Source organism: Carcharodon carcharias, chromosome 5 (assembly GCF_017639515.1).
Source record: "Carcharodon carcharias isolate sCarCar2 chromosome 5, sCarCar2.pri, whole genome shotgun sequence".
In the NCBI taxonomy this organism is placed as follows: domain Eukaryota; kingdom Metazoa; phylum Chordata; class Chondrichthyes; order Lamniformes; family Lamnidae; genus Carcharodon; species Carcharodon carcharias.
Window position 1 is genome coordinate 44,263,245 of NC_054471.1, and position 23,773 is coordinate 44,287,017.

The 23,773-nt window shown below is 45.1% G+C and overlaps 1 protein-coding gene and 1 long non-coding RNA gene across 3 annotated transcripts in view; one reads left to right on the plus strand and one right to left on the minus strand.

Annotated features, from left to right (window-relative positions):
• The window catches only part of cdk19 (cyclin-dependent kinase 19), a 269,271-nt gene that overhangs the window by 210,507 nt on the left and 34,991 nt on the right, over positions 1–23,773 (plus strand). For both annotated transcript variants that reach the window (XM_041187628.1, XM_041187629.1), the window contains one exon: positions 4,006–4,260. In XM_041187628.1, the coding sequence (XP_041043562.1) occupies positions 4,006–4,260 (255 nt within the window). The remainder of the gene's footprint in view (positions 1–4,005; positions 4,261–23,773) is intronic.
• The window catches only part of LOC121277878, a 58,960-nt gene continuing 40,476 nt past the window's right edge, over positions 5,290–23,773 (minus strand). The window contains exons 2-4 of the long non-coding RNA XR_005942995.1: positions 8,626–8,782; positions 8,285–8,441; positions 5,290–5,339 (exon numbers count right to left, since the gene is read on the minus strand). This is a non-coding gene — a long non-coding RNA (uncharacterized LOC121277878). The remainder of the gene's footprint in view (positions 5,340–8,284; positions 8,442–8,625; positions 8,783–23,773) is intronic.

Sequence of the window (23,773 nt, forward strand, 5' to 3'; positions counted from 1 at the left end):
ATCTTATAGTTTCAAATGTAGTCACATGTAAGTTTGCAACTATACCATCATATGTTGTTGAAGTATACTCCAACAGACCTTTTAATCAGCAGTATGTGTTTCACAACAGCCGCCCCATTTCTACTGCTGCCACAAGATTGTAGCCACCCATTCAGGTTATCCTCCCAGCTTTCTACACTAAACATTCAAAATTCTTATATTTCCATCACAACAATTTGTAATTATTGAAAACGCAGCCATCTTCTTCTCGAGAGGGAGAGGTCTCGACCATATGGGACCTCAAACAAGTCCTGATTCTGAACAGGCGGACAACTGGACCACAGCAGCAATCTTCCAAGCAACAGCCTCTTTAATGGCCACAGCCAGGCCGACAGCGGACTTGCACTTCACACTGATGGCCCAATCAGAGGGCAGTGGCTCTGCAGCTTCCGCAGCACTTGGAGGCGGGCCCTCTTCCCTTTAAAAGGGACAGGAGACCCGATGGCAGCTAATTAGTTGCAAGATGATCTAAAATGAGGCTGGGGCAGGTCCCCAAGCACTACCAAGAAAGGTTGCTTAGGCTGCAAGGAGAACAAGAAGGCGCCTCCATTTTATTTGCCCTTACAGGGGTGGCAGGCAGGCTCTGGAGAGCACAAGGGGCCATTGGGGTGACTGCCTTGGTTCATGGAGTATCTGGTTCAGAAGGCCCCATCCTGGAAAACCGCAGAGACGTCATTTCCTTGCATTTGGCTGTTTCCCCATGCAGTAGTGGGCCACTCCGCCAGCGGCCTGTGAAGATGGCCCTCAATTGGGCGTTTAATTGGTTAAATTGACTGAGCTGCTGTCATTCTGACCACTGGTAAAATGATTGCATTGGCAGCCTTTTAACCCATTTCTCTCTCCCCACCCCCCCACCAAGGATGCCACCTGGGGGTCAGTAAACTTTTGCCTCCATGTGCAATGGTGCCACACTACAAATAATAAAAGCTTAAGTGGATACTGGAAATAAATTTGGAATGTAAACAGAAAATGCTGCAAATACTCAGCAGGTTAGACAATGTTTGTGGAGAGAGAAACAGTTAACATTTCAGTTCAATGACATGAAAAAAACAGCTTCCCAGGTAGCAAAGAGGGTATTGACAAAAATGTTATGCTGCCTGAACAATTGCAAAGGAGAAAATAGCAGATGGTATTAAAGTCAGGGTAGGATTCAATAATTTGCTTGTACTGTAGTTTTGCAGTGTGCCAAGGTTACTGTTGCTCTGAAATCCACACAATTAATATTGCAATGTTGATTTCAGACCAGAGAGAAGTAGAAAGATAATAGGTGGGGCAGTTGATAGTTTTTCAGGAAGTCATTTGATATTTTTCAACACAGCATACTGATTGTCAAGGTACGTACCCATAGAAAAAATGTCAGAGGATTAGGCTGATTTGATGCATGGCTGGAAACTAGACATCAAAGGATGCTGGAAAGTTGGAGGCCTTGAATTGTAAGCTGGTTGCCAATGGAGTCACATAGGGTTCATTGTTTATATTTTAATAAATGATCTATAGGGCAGAATAATATCCATGATGACTTAAGTTTGCAGATTTCACTAAATTAGTGCAAAAGCCAATGACTCTAGCCAATGTGTGATATTCTGAAGCAAGCTGGGGTGGAATTTCCTGTGGAAACATTGTTGGGAAGTTACACCCAAAGCTAAGTCCATTCTTGTGCCCATTTTGCCGATGTCCATCTACACCTGAATTTCCTGCTAACCTTATTAATATAATTCATAAAAAATTGAGTTCAAAAAAGCAGAAATCAGCACAATCATTAGAGCTCGAGGAAAGTGTCGAACTTAGTATCATATATTTATTTTTAAAGCCATCGAACTATCGTTCATGCATACGTTTAAGAATATGTGATTATGAAATCTTTTCAATTTTTAATGTGACTCACACTGATGCCATAGAATTGCATTCAAAAAGCCAGTCTTTGCTAGGATAATACACAATAAATGGGAGGATACTGAGAGGTGTAGAGGAAGTGAGGGACCTTGGAGTGAATATACATAGATCCTTGAAGGTAGCAGGACAGGTCGATAAGGTGGTTAAGAAGGCATATGGAATCCTTTCCTTTATTAGCCGAGGTATAGAATATCAGAGCAGGGAGGCTACGCTGGAACTATATGAATCATTAGTTTGGCCATAACTTGAGTACTGTGTGCAGTTCTGATCACCTCATTACAGAAAGGGTGTAATTGCACTAGAGAGGGTACAGAGGAGATATACAAGGATGTTGCTAGGAGGATAACCTGAATGGGTGGCTACAATCTTGTGGCAGCAGTAGAAATGGGGCGGTTGTTGTGAAACATATACTGCTGATAAAAAGGTTTGTTGGAGTACATTTCAACAACATATGATGGTATAGTTGCAAGTTTACATGTCTATACTATAGACTATAAGATGTCTAATCAGGCAATCTTTGGTAGTTGTTTGATACCCACTGGAAAAATGCAGCTATGCGGCAAGATTAGATAGGCTGGGGTTGTTCTCCTTGTAGTAGAGGAGGCTGAAGGGAGATTAGATTGAGAGATGCACAAAATGGTGAGGGGCCTGAATAGAGAGGTCAGTGACTCGGGGCCATAGATATAAACGATCGGTAAAAAGATTAGAGGGAGATGAGGAAAATTTATTCCACCCAGAAGATAGTAGGGGTCTGGAACTCCTGCCTGGAAGGGTAGTAGAGGCAGAAACCCTCAACTCATTTGAAAGGTGTCTGAATATGCACCTCAAGTGCCGTAACCTGCAGGGCTATGGAACAAATGCTGGAAAGTGGGTTTAGGCTGGGTGGCTTGTTTTTGGCCAGCATAGATATGATGGGCAAAGTACAATCAAATATAAAGATTTTAAAAATAAGGGAAACATGTCCCCAAATATGACTCAGTCACAAGAACAGGGACATATTAAAAGTGATGTTTATAAATTTAAATCCGTGGAGGTTTCCTAAAAAATCTAAAGGCTGCTTGGCCAATTCGCCCACCTGCCAACAGTAACGTTGGACGGGCAGCGAAAAATACTGCTTAATTAATTGATTAATGGGCTTAATAGCCCTCTTAATGGTCACACTGCCAACTCTTGCATGCACCTGCCAACCGAAATATTGTGAGAATGCGCAATGATGTTGGGACACTTGCCCGAGGTCTTTGCGCACTATTTTATGCCCAGTCGGGTCAGGCGCATGCCTGTCCACGAATGTAAAATCCTGCCCCATAATTCTATGAATACAAACTATTACTTCAGAAATTGAGGTAAAACAGCAAAAAATTACTGTTTCCTGCTGTGCCTAAAATCTTGACCTTAATTTTATGTCCATTTTGAACCTGTATAATTATAGTATAGCTCTTTAAACATGGGCCATGTTACATTCAGGTACAGAGATCAATGGACGTGTGTAAAAGATGGGTGTGCGAAATACCCTTGTGCCAAGTTTCCTCAATCTTTTATAATAAGTATTTGCTTTATGTTCCTATTGCACGTCTCTGGGTACAAATGCGCAGAAAATTCCAAAAAATAGGCAACTTATTTAAGTAGTAAGGTGATAGACTTGTGGAACAGATTACCACTAAAGGTAAATGGAACAGAAAACCATGGCAGTCTTTAAAATTCCTATTAGGAAAGGCAATACAGGATCCAATAAAGGCAATTGATATGAGGTTTGAATGCATTTGCTATTAATGAGTAGTCTTCTGCCAAAACATTGTTGCATTGTTATTATAGCATGTAGGCGAACTTGCACGTACTTAGTTGTTAGCAAGCAACATTTGCAATTTTTATCTTCTAGGTCTCAGACACAGTCAGGCCTCTAGAATTCAGAACCCTTATATTGATGATTACAGTCAATGATGAAATTACTGTGTATCTGCTGTCAGTTGTGTTTCTTCAATGCAAATCTAAGATAACGTGTATATATTATCAGCGTTATAAGTTTGTTGGGGATGCGGATAGATTAATTAACCTGTACATTATCTTGAATAACAGAATCAGCAGCAAACCCAGCAACATCAGCAGCAGACAACACAACAGAATCAACAGCAACAGCAAGCACCCCAGCAACAAAGCAGTACACAGACAAATGGAACAGCTGCTGGGGGAGGAGGTGGTGGAGGAGGAACTGGAGGAGGCCTACAGCATAACCAGGACAGCAGTCTCAATCAGGGACCTCCAAACAAGAAACCACGATTAGGTACATCAGCTACAACTTCTGGTGGCTCCGCCATGCCAACCGATTACCAGGTAATTGCAAGTTTGGTGAGTGTTGCTTTTCAAAATTGCAATAAGAGTCCCTCTCACACTAACTAACATTTTTTTTTTGGAAAAACTTATGTTATTGTTATTACTTGCAAACAAGAAATTGTACAGCAGTAAACATAGCAATGCACTGTAAGTGCCCTTGGATCAATACCTTGAGAAGAATATTGATCAAAGACACCATGCAAAGTTCTAACCCTTTCATCTTAACTCCTTGTCAAGGAACATAAGTACAAAAGAAATAGGAGCAGGAGTAGGTCATTTGGCCATTCGAGCCTGCTTTTCTATTCATCAAGGTAATGGTTAATCTTCTATCTCAACTCCACCTTCCTGCACTATCCCCATATCCCTTAATTCCCTTAGTACCCAAATTGTTATCGGCCTCTGTCTTAGATATACTCAAAGACTGAGCATCCATAGATATCTGGCATGGAGAATTCCAAAGAATCACAATCCCTTTAGTGAAGAAATTACTCCTCATCTCATTTCTAAATAGCTGGTTCCTTATTCCAAGAATGTGATCCTTTGTTCTAGATTTCCCAGCAGGGGAAACATTCTTTTCAACATTTATAATGTCAAGCCGCATAAGAATTTTATATCTTTCAATTCGATCAGTTCTTATTCTTCTAAACACCAAGGAATATAGACCGGGTCTACTATTACCCTTTACATCAAGGCAGCATTTGACCAAGTGTGGCATCAAGGATTCCAAGCAAAATTGAGGTCAATGGTAATCTCTACACCAGTTGGAGTCTTATCTAGCATAACAGAAGATGGCTGTGGTTGTTGGAGGTCAATCATCTCAGTCCTGCACAATTTCCTCAGGTTGGTGTCCTAGGCCCAACCATCTTCAGCTGCTTCATCAATGACCATCCTCCATCATAAGGTCAGAAATGGTGATGTTCACAGATGACTGCACAATGTTCAGCACATGGCTCCTCAGATATTGAAGCAGTCTGTGCTCATATGCAACAAGACCAGGATAAAAGCAAAATACTGCAGATGCCATAAATCTGAAATTAAAAACAGAAAATGCTGGAAAAACTCAGAAGGTCTGACAGCATCTGTGGAGAGAGAAACAGAGTTAACATTTCGAAAACGTATGACTCTTCTCTAGAGCTGGATAAAATTCAGGCAAATAACATTTGCGTCACACAAGTGCCAGGCAAAGACTGTCTCCAACAAGACAGAATCTAACCATCTTCCCCTGACATTCAATTACATCACCATCGCTGAATCCCCTACCGTCAACATCCTGAGGGTGACCATTGAGCAAAAACTGAACTGGACTAGCCATATAAATACTGTGGCCACAAGAGCAGGTCAGAGGCTGAGAATTCTGAGGTGAGTAACTCACATCCTCAGTCACCAAAGCCTGTCCATCATCTACGAAGCATAAGTCAGGAGTGTGATGGAATACTCTCCACTTGCCTGGATGAGTACAGCTCCAACAATACTCAAGAAGCTCAACACCATCCAAGTCAAAGCAGCCTACTTGATTGGCACCCCATCTATCAACTTAAATATTCACTCTCTGCACCACCGATGCACAGTGGCAGCAGTATGTACCATCTGCAAACAACAGCACCTTCCAAACCTGTACCTGTACCACCTAGAGGGACAAGGGCTGCAGACACATGGGAACACCATCACCTGGAAGTTTGCCTACAAGCCACACACCATCCTGACTTGGAACTATATTACCGTTCCTTCACTGTCACTGACTCAAAATCCTGGAACTCCCTCCTTAACAGCACTGTGGATGGGCCTGCACCACATGGACTGCAACGGTTCATGAAGGCAGCTCACCACCACCTTCTCAAGGGCAACTAGGGATGGGCAATAAATGCTGGCCCAGCCAGTGAAGCCCACATCCCGTGAATGATTGAAAAACACCTAGGGGTATTCCATTTATGCTGGATATAGTTAGCTTCTGGTAATCTGCTCAAGTGGAGTATTATTCAGAAGCTCTATTCCCTACTGTCACAGATGCTTTAAAGGGTGATTCCCTAAAGTTGTCTGTGAACAATGTATTTGTAGGTTTTTGTGTATTTTCTTACCAGTGGAGTGAGAAATTACTTTAAAATAACCCAGCATCAAAGCCTTTATACTTAAAAAAAATGAAAAGGTTAGTTTATTACACTCTATTCCTCTGGAAGTTTTTTTTTATTCATTCAAGGGATGTGGGCATCATTGGCTAAGCCAACATTTATTGCCCTTGAGAAGGTGGCTGTGAGCTGCTCTCTTGAACTGCTGCAGTCCATGTGATGTAGGTATACAAACTGTGCTGTTAGGGAGGGATTTCCAGGATTTTCACCCAGTGACAATGAAAGAACAGTGATATAGGGTAGAATTTCCCCTCCCCCGCACCTCATCGGGGGGTTGTGCGGGGGCGGGCGTGGACCCATTCGGTGCCCCAAATTAGGTCTGCGCCGCCATTTTACGTGGGCAGGCCAATTAAGGCCCGCCCAGTGTGACGTGTGCCTGGAAGCGCTGTGTGCTCCATGTGTGGGTGGGGGTGTTCCCTGATTTGGGAGTGCGCTCTTTCACACATATGCATGAAAGAGCGCAGAAATCTCCATGGGGCACAGAGTTTCTAAAGTTCATTAAAGGAGAAAAAAATCTTTACACTACGTTCCCTCATGTGAAACTGTCACATGAGCTGGGACATGTGTATTAATTTTATTTTAAAAATTTCCAAGTTTTCAAAAACATCCATGAAAAGGTTGGACGGCCAGCTTTCTCAATAGGGTTAATTAGTTAATTAATGGCCTTAATAGGGTTTTAACAGTCTGGCGGGCATGCAGCCGACTTGGCTGTGCGTCCGCTGAACTGAAAATCTAAATGATGTGTGGTGACGTCAGGATGCACGCCCGACACCACCCCGTGTCATTTTATGCCTGGGCGAGTGGGCCCCGCCCCCGCTTGTGGAGCCAAAAATTCTCCCCTTGTTGTGATATAGAATACTCTCCACTTGTCTGGATGAGTGCAGCTCCAACAACATCAAGGAGCTTGACACCATCCAGGACAAAGCAACCCGCTTGATTGGCACCCCTTCCACAAACATTCACTCCTCCCACCACTGATGCACAGTGACAGCAGTGTGTACCATCTACAAGAAGCACTGCAGGAATTCACCAAGGCTCCTTGGACAGCACCTTCCAAACCTGCGACCACTACCATCTAGAAAGACAGGGGCAGCAGATACATGAAAACCCCATCACCTGGAAGTTCCCTTCCAAGCCACTCACCATCCTGAGTTGGAAACATACCGCTGTTGCTTCACTGTCGCTGAGTCAAAATCCTGGAATTCCCTCCCTAATAGCACTGTGGGTGTATCTACACCACATGGACTGCAACAGTTCAAGAAGGCAGCTCACCACCACCACCTCAAGGACAATTCGGTATGGGCAATAAATGCTGGCCTAGCCAGCGATGCCTACATCTCGTGAATGCGTACAAAAACAATCTTTCCAAATAGGACAACGCCCTCATTCCAGGAATCAGGCTAGTAAACCTTTGTTGCACTCCCTCTAGCTCAGCTATGTCCTTTCTTAGGTAAGGAGACCAAAACTACACACAGTACTCCAGGTGTGGCCTCGTCAGTATAAATGTAGTAAGACCTCTACTTTTATACTCCGATTCCTTTATATTTTTGTTTGTTATTATTAATTTAGGGATATGTGGGCGGCGCTGGCTGGGCCAGCATTTATTGCCCATCCGTAATTGCCCTTGAGAAGGTGGTGGTGAGCTGCCTTGTTGAACCACTGCACTCCATGTGGTGTAGGTACACCTACAGTGCTGTTAGGGAGGGGGTTCCAGGATTTTGACTCAGCAACAGTGAAGGAACAGTGATACATTTCCAAGTCAGGATGGTGAGTGGCTTGGAGGGAATCTTCCAGGTGGACATGTTCCCGTGTATCTGCTGCCCTTGTCCTTCTAGATGGTACTCTATGCCTCCACCTGCACCTCAAGCAAGTGTAAAGTGCCCTCATCAATGTGCACCTACAATGCAGCCGACGATCTAATGCCCACTGAGGTGCTGATGTCTGCGCTGGTGCCTGGTTCAGAGAGCGGATGTGATGCAGGTGCAGATGAAGCTCGGCGGCGCTCTGGCATCAGGGATGGCCCTTCGGGGTCCTGTGATTGAGTGTGTGCTGGCGAATCTAAAGGACAACAAGGAAGCGTCATTAGTTAAAGTCATCACACTGTCACTGTACATGCCAGGCATCCTGGTGAGACAGTGGAGATCTGTATCACGGTGCCATCGTCTTTCAATGATCAATGGGGACCCCAGGTTTGAGGATTGCACAGGCCGAAACTCTCACCTTGTGCGCACTGCGCTCTTACCTTTATCTGACACCCCAGCCTATCCACGACCGGGTGCACAGGGAGCTTGCTGGCTCTCCAGCTCACAGGCGTCTTGCTCGAACCTGGTTAGCAGCAGCAGGTTGGGTGGATCTCTGCCGATTTGTTACCTCTCCAATTGGTTATGGCTCATCTTCTCCTGAAAGGACAGAGGAGCTTTGCTTAGTCTACTCTCTACCTCCAGCGCCATTGCAGCCTGGCCAATCCCACCTGAGGAGCACCTTGCAAGGCACATCCGAGTTGTGAGCCCTTGAGCCACAAGGCACTCAGTCCAAGCAGCCAGGGCTCACCCCCTTGGCCAGCTCCAGCATTAACAGTTGGCACTCGGACTCTAACACCCCTGAGCTTCACAGGCAGGGGAGATAGCCAGCCCTTAACATTTTTGTACACTGATTCATGCCAACATGATACTCACCCTTCCTGAGCGCAGCAGGTCATTGAACCCATGTGCACCACACCATGCCATGGCTGCTGACCTGTGCTGCCACCTCCTCCCAGGTTTTCTTCATCAGGTGTGGTGGCCTCCTCCTTCTGTCCCTTGGTACAAGGGTGTCCCTCCTAGCAGCCACCTCCTCCAGGAGCACAGCGAGGCACTCGCCTGAAAAGCGGGGGGGCCGAGTGCCCACTCGACCTGCAGCCTTGTGTCTCCAGTTGCTGCTGAGGCTACAGGTACCGTCTCCGCAATGCAGACTGTATGCTCCTTCGCTGGCAGCCTTCAAGGGGTTGCCAGTGTCATTTGTAAACTGTCCATCAGTCGCCATTGGACCCGGAGCATGACACGCCCTGCCCGTGCCTGGCCCTTCCTGACCATTGGGAACCTGCGTTTCACGCTGGGCAGGCCTTAATTGGCCAGCCAGAATGAAATTGCGGTCGTGTGTCGATCATGGGTGGCAGTCCATTTCCCAGCCGATCCCAGGCCCGCCGATTGCACACGCCCACTGACCTAAAAATTCAGGCCCCTAGAAGATAGGAGCAGAAGTAGGTCATTTGGCCCTCTGAGCCTGCTCCTCCATTCAATATGATCATAATTGATCCTCTAACTCAACGCAGTACTTCCGCTCTCTCCCCATACCCCTTTACTTGTTTAGAGTCTAGAAATCTATCTGTTTCCTTATATATATTCAGTGACATGGCCTCCACAGCCTTCTGTGGTAGAGAATTCCACAGGTTCACCACCCTCTGAGTGAAGAAGTTTCTCCTCATCTCAGTCCTAATGTCCTACCCTGTACCCCGAGACCGTGACCCCGTGTTCTAGACCCCTTAGCCAGAGGAAACAGGATCCCTGCATCCAGTCTATCCAGCCCTGTCAGAATTTTGTATGTTTCAGTGAGATTCCCTCTCATCCTTCTGAACTCCAGTGAATACAGGCCCAGTTGAACCAATCTCTCCTCATACGGCAGTCCTGCTACCCCAGGAATCAGTCTGGTGAACCTTCACTGCAATTCCTCTATGGCAAGTATATCTTTTCTTAGGTAAGGAGATCAAAACCGCACAAAATATTCCAGGTGTGGCCTCACCTAAGACATCCTTGCCCCGGTACACAAGTCCTCTCGCAGTGAAGGCCAACGTACCATTTGCCTTCTTAACTGCTTGCTTTCAGTGATTGGTGTACAAGGACCCCCAGGTCTCTTTGTACATCAACATTTCCCAATCTATTACCATTTAAATAATGCTCTGCCATTCTGTTTTTCCTAAAGAAGTGGATAACTTCACACTTATCCACATTATACTACATCTTCCATGTATTTGCCCACTCACTCAACCTGTCTTAATTGTCTTGAAGCCTCTCCTCACCACTCACATTCCCACTAAATTTCATGTTTTCAGCAAACTTGGAAACATTACAGATATAAAAACAAAAAAACTGCGGATGCTGGAATCCAAAACAAAAACAAAAACAGAATTACCTGGAAAAACTCAGCAGGTCTGGCAGCATCGGCGGAGAAGAAAAGAGTTGACGTTTCGAGTCCTCATGACCCTTCAACAGAACTTGAGTTCGAGTCCAAGAAAGAGTTGAAATATAAGCTGGTTTAAGGTGTGTGTGTGGGGGGCGGAGAGAGAGAGAGAGGTGGAGTGGGGGTGTGGTTGTAGGGACAAACAAGCAGTGATAACATTACATTTGGTTCCCTCATCCAAATCATTGATATATATTGTGAATAGCTGGGGCCCAAGCACTGATCCCTGCAATGCCCCAATAGTCACCCCCTGCCAATCTGAAAAAGACCTATGTATTCAAAGAACAAAGAACAAAGAAAAGTACAGCACAGGAACAGGCCCTTAGGCCCTCCAAGCCTGTGCCGATCATATTACCCGTCAACTAAAACATTTTGCACTTCCGGGGTCCGTATCCCTTTATTCCCATCCTATTCATGTATTTGTCAAGCTGCCTCTTAAACACCACTATCGTACCTGCTTCCACCACCTCCTCTGGCAGCGAATTCCAGACACTCACTACCCCCTGTGTAAAAAACTTGTCCTGCACATCTCCTCTATAGTTTTCTCCTTTCACCTTAAATCTATGTCCCCTAGTAATTGACTCTTCCACTCTGGGAAAAAGCTTCTGACTATCTACTCTGTCCATGCCACTCATAATTTTGTAAGCTTCTATCAAGTCACCCCTCAATCTCCATCGCTCTAGTGAGAACAATCTGAGTTTCTCCAACCTCTCCTCATAGCTAATAACCTCCAGACCAGGCAGCATCCTGGTAAACCTCCTCTGCACTCTCTCCAACGCCTCCATATCCTTCTGGTAATGTGGCGACCAGAATTGCACGCAATATTCCAAGTGTGGCCTAAACAAGGTTCTATACAGCTGCAGCATGACTTCCCAGCTTTTATACTAAATACCCCTGCCAATGAAGGCAAGCATGCCATATGCCTTCCTGACTACTTATCCACCTGCGTTGCCTCTTTCAGTGACCTGTGGACCCATACACCCAGATCCCTCTGCCCGTCAATGCACTTAAGGGTTCTGCCATTTACTGTATAATTCCTGCCTGTATTAGACCTTCCAAAATGCATTACCTCGCATTTGTCCGGATTAAACTCCATCTGCCATTTCTCCACCCAAGTCTCCACCCGATCAAATCCCGTTGTATCCTTTGACAGTCCTCTTCACTATCTGCAACTCCTCCATTCCTACTCCCTGTTTCCTGTCTGTTAACCAATTCTCAGTCCATGCCAATATATTACCCCAATCCCATGTGCTTTAATTCTGCGCACTGGCCTCTTATGTGAGACTTTATCAAAACCTTTTGGAAAATCCAAATACATGGTATCCATTGGTTCTCCCTTATCTATTCTGCTAGCTACATCCTCAAAAATTTCCAGTATGTTTGTCAAACATGATTTCCCTTTCATAAATCCATGTTGATTTTGTCTATATGTTTTCTAAGTGTACTGTTATCACATCCTTTATAATAGAATCTAGCATTTTCCCTACTACTGACATTAGGCTAACTGGTCTGTAATTCCCTGTTTTCTCCCTCCCTCCTTTTTTAAATAGTTGGGTTACATTTGCCACCCTCCAATCTGCCAGGACTGTTCCAGAATCTACAGAATTTTGGAAGATAACAGTCACTGCATCCACTATTTTGATGGCCACCTCCTTTAGTATCCTGAGATGTAGATTATCAGGCCCTGGTGATTTATTGGCTTTCAGTCCCATTAATTTCTCCAGCACTATTGTTTTAGTAATACTAATTTCCTTCAATTCCTCCTTCTCACTAGGCCTTTGGTTCCTTAGCATTTCTGTGAAGTTATTTGTGTCTTCCTCTGTGAAGACAGAACTAAAGTAGTTGTTTAATTGCTGTGCTATTTCCTTGTTCTCTATTATAAATTCTTCTATTTTGGACTGTAAGGTTACCTACATTTGTCTTCACTTATCTTTTTCTTTTTACATACTTAAATAAGTTTTTACAGTCCACTTTTATAGTCCCTTCAAGTTTACTCTCATACTCTAGTTTTCCCTCTTAATCAATCTCTTGGTCCTCCTTTGCTGAATTCTAAACTGCTCCTAATCCTCAGGCTTGCTCCTTTTTCTAGCAACTTTATATGACTCCTCTTTGGACCTAACAATATTCTTAATATCTTTTGTTAGCCATGGTTGGGCCACTTTTCCTGTTGTGTTTTTGCACCAGAAAGGAATATATAACTGCTGCAATGCATACATTTGTTCCTTAAATATTAGCCATTGCCTATCCTCCTTTTAATGAAGTTCCTCAATCTATATTAGCCAACTCACACCTCATACCTCACCTGCCAAACAGTTCCCAACTCCAGACTGAGCTGGTGTGAATCATGTCACCTTCAGAAGCTGACCCAACTCCGTCAAAATTGCATGGGGTCTGAAATGCCCACCTGCAACGGAGCCAGCAAAATCGGCACTGCTGTGTGCTGGTTCACTTCCTGCGCCACTGAAAAATGCTAGCGAAAGCAATGGGGGTGGGAATCCCGGATTGGGTCCCGTCCCACCATGTATTTTGCTGGCCCACCCCCATTCTGGCACGGACGGAGGTATGAAAATCCCGCCCAAGGTATCTATTTAACGTCTCTACCATTTCCTTATTACAGATTATAATTTCACCTGTCTCTGCCTTTAATGGGTCCGTGTTTACTTTCACTAATTTCCTTCTATCTACAAACCTATAGAAATGGTTATAATTTGTTTTTATTTCTCTTGCTAGTTTACTCTCACATTTTCATTTTTCTTTCCTTTTCAATATCTTGGTCCTCCTTGGCTGAATTGTAAAATGCTCCCAATCCTAAGGATTACTAGTCTTTTTGGAAAATTATAAGTTTCTTCCTTTGATTTCATTCTATCTCTTGTTAACAGCTGCTGGACCACTTTTTCTGTGGGGCTTTGTGCATTAAAGGAATGTATATTTGTTAGAAATTATGTATTCATTCATTAAATGAAAGCCATTGCTTATCAACCATAATATCACTTTAATATAGTTTTCCAATCTACTTTAGTTAATTTGCCCCTCATGCCAACATAGTTTGCTTTGTCTAAATTTATGATCCCAGTTTCGTAATTAACTGAATCACTTTAAAACTCAATATAAAATTCTATCATACATGGCCACTCTTTTCTAGAGACTCCTTACTACAAGGTTATTCATTAACCCTTTCCTATTAGATCCAAAAATAGCCTGTTCCCTAGTTGGTTCATTGACATAGTGTTCTGTTCTATAAAACTATCTTGTGTACATTCCATGAATTCATCCTTCACACTATTACTGCAATTTAATTTACCCAGTCAATAGGAATATTAAAATCCCCCATGATTACTGTTTTACCCTTATTACACACACTTCTCATTTCCTGATTTATCCTCTGCCCTATGCAACAACTACTGTTGGGGGAGCCTATAAACAACTTCCACCAATGCTGTCTGCCCCTTGCTGTTTCTTAGTTAACCCAAACTGATTCTACTTATTGATTTCCTGAGTTAAGATCCTTTACCTTTACTGTCTTCAACCCATCCTTTATTATCAGGTCTACCTCTCCTTTTCATTTTGCCTATTTCTTCTAAACGTTAATGTTTCTAACCTTGGTCACTTTGCAACTGTGTCTCCATGGCTATTATTTGTGCTATTAATTCATACAATTTGTGCTGAATGCTTTGCATTCAGATACAGTGCCTTTAGCTTTAACATTTTTCTAATTTCTCCTGACCTCACTTTAGTCACTAATGTCATATTACATTTGTCACTCTCACTGTCCCTTCCTCACCCACTCTGGTTATTTTTACATAAAATGCTGCTCTACTCTAGAGCAATTAACAATTCCCTTCTACTTTAGAATGTAACCTTTCCTGAATCCTCCCATTTCCATTGTTACTTTAAAGCTCCGTCGACTGCCCTAGTTATTCGATTTGACAGGACATTGCTCCCACCTGCAGAGAACAGTATCTGTTCCCCTGACTTATACTGTCCTCAATCGCTACCACATTGCTTTCCATTCCCCCACTCGATTGGCCTTCTGCATCGTTTTACTGTGGTCAATTTGCCTATCCATCCTGCTGTCTTTGTTCATCCACACTGGTGGCAAGTAGCTCATAAATCGAAGTCTAGGATTGAGGCCCCTCCATCACTTCGTCCTTTGTCTCCATACCTGCTTGACTTGTAGTCACACCCTTCTTTCCCTGACCATTGACCAACTGTAAAGTTCTGCTTAACCTAAGGGGTGTGACTGCCTCCTAGAACAAGATGTCCAGCTAATTCTTCTCCTCCTGATGCCCAGAAATATCTGCAGATCGAACTCCAGCTCAACAACTCTGAGCTGACGTTTCTCAATATATAGGCACTTACTGCAGATACAGTTGTTCAGGATCGCAACACTATCCACAAACTGCAATATGCTGCAGTGCGCACACGACCTGCCCTGCCATGGCATGTCTATCTAACCGTCACCTTATTTAGTTATTTGATAAATTAATTAGTTAATTTTTAAAATTAAATTGATTTTAATTTTGTAAATTAATTGATTTATCTAGTTTATATTATTAATCTAATGCAGCAAAGCATAGCAAGCTCCTAGCTTAGAGACAAAAGAAAAGCACTCACCAGCTAATGGAGGATATAAAAACATAACATCCTTCCCCCCTCTGCACTGGATTCCTACTTGTACTAAATTCCTGACTTTAACACTCTGTTAACAAAGCACTCATGACCACTTTGTACTCCATCATTTGGGCCTGAATTTTTCAGTCAGCATACAGGGGCGGGCCCAACACGCCAGAGCGTGAAATGATGCGCAATGATGTCAGGCGTGCGTCCCGACGTTATCACGCTATCTCGCAATGTTTTGTTCAGCGGGTACGTGCCAGCGTTGGCTGCTCGCCCGCTGATATTTAAACAGCCTATTAAGGCCATTAAGGAATAATTAAGGTCAACTTTACGTTGCCCGTTCAACCTTATGGTTGGCGGGCAGGCAAAAAGGCCAAGCAGCCTTTATGTTTTTTAGGAAACCTCATCCATGAGTGGGATGAGGTTTCCTAAGGCATTTATTAATTAAATTTTTAAAAATTCTGAAATATAAAGCATGTCCCTTCTCGAGGCATGATTAGTTGGCCTGCCCATGTAAAATGGCAGCGTGGAGCCGATTGTAGGTGGCTCTGCAACTGCCCCTGCCCGCCTGCTCCCGCTGAGCCCACCCGCCGACTGAAAAATTCAGGCCCTGAAGTTTATGCCCATGAGTCAATGATGACTAAATTTAGCTCATTGAGCTGTCTTACATCAAGCAGTTTAGTTATAAACATTTGCTTGGTCGTACAAAATTTAAATATTGCTGAAAAGAGAGATGTGTTGCCAAAGCTTTTCATTTTGCACTCATCAGGACAAATGTACGAAAGCCAATTTCAAACGATCATAACAATTTAAACTCCAGGAGAAAACGTGTGCTGATTGGTAGGCAAGCTGACTCTGGCCGAGGCATTGCCATGGCAAAAGCATTGGGGTACAATAGGATCCCTGAGCCTCCGGGTAATTCAAACAAGGTGCAAGACTTGAGCATATTCTTCAGTTTGCAGAGAACAGGCCCTTATGTATGAATGTCTGAGGTTTCTAGCAAGCATAAATGAGCTACATTAGAATCTTGTCTGATTATCTCAAATCGGTTTTAGTGTGACTATTAGCACGTTCAAGATTGTTCAGCAAATGTTTGCCCAATTGCGGAATCACATCTAAGAGCAGACATTTTGTTTTGGGTTTTGTAAGAATGGGCAGGTTGAGTACGGTCTGTAGTCTGCCCATTGCAAACAGCTGAAGGAATATGTTGTTTGATTCAATCAGCCAATCGTTGGGACATGCGGCTTATGTACCAGGCAAAGCAGCGGCACTGAAACTCATACACAACATTGCTCAATTGTGCTGGCAGTCATCAACTGCACTACCCTCATCTACACACCTGGTCACCTCCTCAAAAAAATTCAGTCAAATTTGTTAGGCATGACCTCCCTCTGACAAAGCCATGCTGACTATCCCTGATCAAACCTTGCCTCTCCAAGTGCAGATAGACTCTCTCCTTCAGAATTTTCTCCAATAGTTTCCCTACCACTGACATGAGACTCACTGGCCTGTAGTTCCCTGGCTTATCTCTACAACCCTTCTTAAATAGCGGAACCACATTAGCTGTTCTCCAGTCCTCTGGCACCTCCCCCATGGCCAGAGAGGAATTAAAAATTTGGGTCAGAGCCCCTGCAATCCCCTTGCCTCCCTCAGCAGTCTGGGACACAAATCTGGACCTGGAGATTTGTCCACTTTTAAGCCTGCCAGTGCCTCCGGTACCTTGTCACTCCCTATATCAATTTGCTCAAGATATTATAAAAATATATATTGAGGTCTTGGTCCCTCACAGTACTTGAAGTCTCGGAGAAAAAAAACATGGACCAGAATTTTACGTCCTGTGGGTGGGGAGGTGCCTGACCCAGCCAGCCGCGAAATAGCGCGAGATGATATCAGGCGAGCGCCCCGACGTCATCATGAACTCATGTGATATCTCGCTCAGCGGGAGCACATGGTATTCAGAAGCACGCTTGCCAACAATTAAGCGGGCCATTAAGCCCATTAAGGAGGCAATTGAAAGCGATTTTTCATAACCCATTCACCTTTATCGTTGGCAGATGGGCCAATCGACCAGGCAACCTTTACATTTTTGCTCAAACCGCAACCCAGGGTGGAATGAAATCTCCATAGGGAAATAAAATAGAGATATCTGGGGACTTTTTTCATGAGGTATGCTTTCAGGTGCTTGATTGTGCTGCATGGACATATTTTTTGTTTATTCTGTGGAAGTCTGCAGCCCCCCCGAGGCAGCTGTCTGCCTTCAGGGAGCTCAGTGGAAGTGCTCACCAACACCTGCGGTGACATCAATGCCTGCCCTCTTCCCTCCCCCACTGGCAGTGCTGAGCCTTTCTCAGCACGCGTTTGATGCTGGCTGGCTGGCCCTTAATTGGCCAGCCAGCGTGGAATTGCAGTCGGGGGCCCATTTCCCGTCTGCTTCCAGGCCCGCCAATCACGCGCAACTGACGAGCAAAAAATTCAAGCCATGTATTTAATTTGGTTTTTTTTTATGTGGTCTTATGAAGGAAGAACAGGAAGTGAAGAAAAATGCATTTGTTCTCTCATTCGCACTGGCATGTCAAACACACAGCCAGCAGGACCATTGGCAGCTCCCTGCTGCATTTTTCTTTCATGGTTTAAACCTGGTTTAGTGCATCAGGAAGGATATCTTGGGAAAGCTGAGATGAGTAATGTTTAGATGACCTAAAAAGATTCAAAACCTTTTCCTTGTATTCTGAATTTCCTCTGTTGAGGATCAGGCACAAGCAAAGCCATCATTTTCAGAACTTAGTGCCTGCCCAAACCCTGATTAAGTATCTTCTAAAGGGTCTGCGGGTTTTACATGGTGGTTAGCACACAGGGGATGAGTAATAGTCAAGCTGCTCTGTGCTATCTGCAGGGGAATGCTGGGTATCTCCCTCTGTGAGTGCTAGGTCTTTTGATCATAGAGCTGAGCTGCTCTTGTCCAGCCCAGTTCATCCCTGTCCACCTTGGTAACCTGTGGGTTCAGCTGTTTAAACCCAGGGGCTGTTTTTAGGCTGATGGTCAGGAGATTGGCGTGTTTTATTGGGGCTTTGGCCTCTTTCGGGGATTCCGCTTCAGTTTCCAGCTCGGGTGCTAAGCACAACTGGGATGTTCCAGGTACTGTTGCTAGGTGCTATGGGTTGGCACAGCAACAAGGGGGAAATCTGCCCCTGGGCTTGGACTAGCCTTTCTGGGCCCAGATGATAGGGAGACTGCCTTCTGGAAGGTGTCTCTCCTACGATCATACCAGGTAGGTCTACAGTGCTGCAGTCTGGTATGCTGGTATGAGTCATTTTAAACGTAGTGGGCAGTTTTGTCAGGTTGCTTCATTATTCTGCACTAAGGTTGATGAGTACGGGATCCAATCTGGTTGGAATCCCTCTGCTGGTCATATGGGTAGTAGACTCCATGGGGAGAATTTTATGAATGTTGGACAGGCCAGTCGGGAGCAGGTGCAAAAGGCTGCGAGCCACCATTTTACGTGCTCAGCACTACCTGTGCGGGCGGGGGGGGCGGGGGGTGGGTGGGAGAGTCGGGGCCTGCGCTCTGTGCGCGAAAAAGCACAGAAATCTCCCTGAGGCATGAAGCTGCCTCACAGAGGTTAAGTACATAATAAAAGGTCATAAATAGTAAAGTTAAACATTATTTAGACATGTCCCCTCATGTGACAGTGTCAAATGAGCTGGGACATGTTTATGAATTGTGCAAAAAGTATTTATTTATTTAATAAAACCTTCAGGAAACCTCATCCCACCCATGGATGAGGTTTCCTGAATAACGCAAAGGCCGCTTGGGCTCTTTGCCTGCCCACCAACATTAAGGTTGGATGAGCAGCGTTGATAAGTAGTTTAATTGGGCTTTTAATGGCTTTAATAGGCCGTTGACAGTTTGGCGGGTGCACAGCCACCTGCTAATATCTAAATGACATGCGCTGACGTCGGGACGCACGCCCGACATCACCACGCATCGTGTCACGTGTCAGCGTGCCGGGCCTGCCCCCGCATACCGATGTCAAAATTCTGGCCATGTATTTTGGATTATTGCTGCCCTCTGGTGGATGGTCAGCTCCCACTGTACCTCCCTGTGGCTTTTCAACTAAGTGAGGCATCACCCTAATTCTTTCGGGGTCGGTTTGGGAACTTTCCTGGCCCCCATTCAAATTTGCTATAAAGCTGTCGACAAAGACAGTCATTGGCTTCCTAGCTGGGCCTTTAGCTTGGGAGTGGGCGCTATCCTAACTTGTTCTCTGTCCTCTGGAACACTTCTGCCCTTAAGTGGAGGTGCAGCTCTGGCTGTGCTCCCTCATGGCTTTTCACCTGGGTGATGCATCTCACTCCCTATTTGCTCATCTGGTTGGGGACTCCCTGGGCCCCTATTAAATTTGGAAAGAAGGTTTCTGCCAGCCATACTTCCAACAATTCCTTAACTTTTCCCTTTCCTGGTTTAATAATTTGCCTTCCTTCAGTCTTTTCGACTACGTGGGGCATCTTTCCTGGCTCTGGGACTTCTCTGTTTAATTCTAGGATATTCTGTAAGTCTGTTTTACATTCTGTTGGCCCTTCCTGGACCTCCTTGGCCTGGTTTTGGCCTTGTTACATTCAAGGAGCTCTCGCTCAATGGTTAAGGGTTTTATTTCACCCATTTGGGCCTCTGAACATTCCCCAGCCTTCTGCACTCCTACAGATTTCTACTGCTTGACGTTGGCCTCTTTTCCTTCACTGGCTAACACTTGCTGCCAGCCAAATTGTTTCTAAGGAGGAAATTGATCCCTGTTAGCAGTAGTTCAGGGACAGTTCCCAGTGTAACAGGCCCTGAAACAAGGTCACACTCCGAGTAAACCCTATGGAGGCGGTGGGGGGGACACAGATGCTCCTCCCACTCCACTGAATGAACTTTAGCCTTCAGGGAGGACTAGGTGGGTAGGTTTAGGTTCATTCCGGCATTAAGGACTGAGTGGTCCCAGTGGCCGGAAGCAGTACAATGGACTTGCTCACATTTTGGAACGAGTAGGGGGACACTGTTCCTGAAAGGACAAAACTCCGGAAGCTCTCTGGGAGTTTGTCCAGCTCAGACACACATAGTGCAATGCTTTCCAGAGGATCCCTGCCTGCCCTGCCACACTACCCATTGGGACATCCTTCTGGTGTCTGCTCATGTGGAGCCCTATTAGACCTACAGGCTTTCTTCACAATTTCCTGCACTCAGGTCTGGAATGGCCTATGTTTTTTACAATAGGAACGCACCATTTTCCAAGCATTCTCCTTTCAGGCTGTGGGAGATCTTCTCGCACCTTATTTTGTGCTTTCTTTTCTGGGTGGGGGGTCTTTCCTATCTAGGTCACCCGGCTTATCTTTCCAATGTTCATGGGAATGGCTTGGAAAGGGTCTGCCTGGGTGAGATAATAGCTTTCTGCTGTTACAGCTGTATCCAGAGCTGTGAGGATTCTCTGACCATCCAAGTGTGTCCTCAGGCTGGAGGGTAAGCAGTTTTTAAATTCTTCTATCAATATCAACTCAGGGAATCCCTCATTGGTGCATGGGATCTTTAAGGACCATATCCATCGATCAAATGCGATTTCCTTCAACCATTCAAACTCGATGTAGGTTTGTGTGGGCTTCTTACGAGCATTCCAGAATTGCTGGCGATATGTCTCCAGGTCTAACTTGTAGGCACTTAGGATGGCAGCCTTGGTCTGCTCACAATTCATGGACTCATCTCTCTCTCGCTTTCTCTCTCTCTCTCTCTCGCACTCTCTCTCTTTCTCGTTCCCTTTGAGCTACTAGCTCCATTTCCACTTCTTGGAGCTGGAATTCTCTTTCCCTTTCCAGTTCTCCTGATCTCTGTCTTTCTCTCTCCTTTTCTCTCTCTCTTTCTTTCTCCCGAGCCTCTCTTTCTTTCTTCTGAGCCCCTCTTTTTCTCTCTTTTTTTTCTCTCCTTAAATTCTAGCTGCATTATGAGCTTTCCCAGCTCTAATTCGGATAGGGGAGGGGATTAGGAGCCATTTTTGGGCTCTTCTTCTACCTGCTCAGTCGGATACGTGAGATCCAAGTGTTTTACCAACAGCTGGATCAGTTTGCTTCTCTTTACTTTACTGGGTAATTGTAACTGTATCTCCCTAGCTACAGGTCTCAGTTGCCCTGTGATAAGGAATGCTAATGTTTCGCCATTCAGGTCTCCTCGTTTGAACCACCTCTGGGCATCAAAAGTTGCCATTTTTTAGTGTTAGGGAAAAGGAATTTGCTGTGGTAACTTACTGTGTTTTAAAACTCATTCTCACCATCAGGTTTTTCCTTTTGGCTTCCAATTGTCTATTTTATATCAGATTTGGCTCGTGTCTTAAACTTGGACTCTGGTCAAATTCAAATGGGTGATCCTGGGTTTGAGCTCCTAATTTCTGTTATGGACTGGAGGGTGGATTAATTTAAACAGCGCAAATTTCTCCTCTCACCACCCATCCGTAAACAGAAAGGTGTTTTGGTTTGTTTCCCTCTTTATTGGTATTTTCCAACTCCTCGGATTTGGTGTGATCCAATTTGCTATTAATAACCCCACAGCAAACTCAAGATAGGATGAACTTAAAGGGTTAGTTTATTTGCACACACTCAAAATGTGGAAAGGAGGGTGACAACGTCACCCCCTCGCATTCATACAGTAATAGAGGGGTAGAGGGTAGAAGGTTTTACAGTACAGAGACCAGAGAAAATAAATATTGTTTCACATGGGTGCCAGAGTCCAGAATCAAAGTCTAATGGGGTATTCCTTCATGAAGTTCAGTGGGCTGAAAACCAATGTTGCAGAATTCATTTTTCTGATGGTGCTGACTTCACATTATGAAATAGGCATGCAGAGATGAATCAGTCTTGTAGGTGAGAGTACAGAATTTCCATCAGAAGCAGTGTAGATGGGGCCAGGCGTTCCACCTGGGCAGAGCTCCTTGTCTGTGAGGCTGCTAGTCAGATGATAAAGAGCAGACTGAGCTATTCAGCTCAGCAAGGCAATGTTAACTTGTTCAATAAGCCAGAAGCCTATGTTACATAACCTCCCACACAAACCACACGCCCCCCCCCCCCCCACTCCCCCCGTCACCTCTCCAAACAGCCTCCAGCAAAGGGGAAGGTGATGGGATAGTGGTATTGTCATTGGACTAGTAATCCAGAAACCCAGGGAAATGCTCTGGGGACCTGGGTTCAAATCCTGCCATAGCAGATAATGGAATTTGAATTCAATAAAAATCTGGAATTAAAAGTCTAATGATGACCATGAAACTATTGTCGATTGTTGTAAAAACCCATCTGGTTCACTAATCCCCTTTAGGGAAGGAAATCTGCCGCCCTTACCTGGTCTGGCCTACATGTGACTCCAGATCCACAGCAATGTGGTTGACTCTTAAATGCCCTCTGAAATGACCTACCAAGCCACTCAGTTGTAACAAACCGCCACAAAGTCACAATAAAGGAATGGAACCAAATGGGACACCAGGCATCGACCGAGGCACTGGAAACGACAACGGCAAACTCAGCTTCCTGTCGACCCTGCAAAGTCCTTCTTACTAACATCTGGGGACTAGTGCCGAAACTGGGAAAGCTGTCTCACAGAAATGTCCCAAACTCCACCACCACCATCACCATCCTTGGGTATGTTCTGTTCCACCGGCAGGACAGACCCAGCAGAGGTGACGGTACAGTGGTATACAGTCTGGATGGAGTTGCCCTGAGTGTCCTCAGCATTGACTACGGACTCTCAGGAAGTCTCATGGCATCAGGTCAAACATGGACAAGGAAACCAATCTCCTGCTGATTACCCTCAGACACCCTCACTTCTTCAGCTTTACTCCTCCCCCTTTCCCAACTCCTTCCTCTAGCCTTACTTCTTCCTCCACCCTTACTTCCGTGCCCCACCCCGCACTCCTTCCTCCCACTGGACTCCTCTCCCCCTCCGAACACCTTCCCCTACACCTTCCACCCACCCCCATACACCTACCTCCCCAGTTGCCATCTTCTTCCCTGTTACCCCCTCCTCCACCTGTACTCCTTACCCCCCCCAACCTCACCCCCCAACACCTTCATTCCCCTACCGCTCAACCTCAGCCCCCCGACACCTTCATTTGTGCCCCCTACCAACACTTTTTCCTCTCCCAATCGATCCTCCTCGTTGTGAGCATCAATGGTGACTTTCCAACTTCTGTGAGCTGCTTCACAGCAGAGCCATGTCCATGAGAATCAACCCAGCATGTCGTGGACTTGCCTCCAGGATCCCATTGCTGTCAGTCTCCAGCATCTTCTGCTCCTCGGATGTCCACGATGTGAGCAAGGCCCTAGCAATAAGTCCCAACTTCTGCATGTCACAGTTGTCAAGATGTGTTCTACATCAGCGTGTTTTCCTCCTGATGTGGGTGGACGATCCAGCAAAGGCCGGGGGGGGGCGGAATTGATTCTGGTGGGCAGGCCTTATAATGATATGCTGATGTATTACAATGAGGTTCCCAATGTCTAATGAATGCGGGGAATGTGGCCCGCCATCGACAGGCTGAGCGGACAATC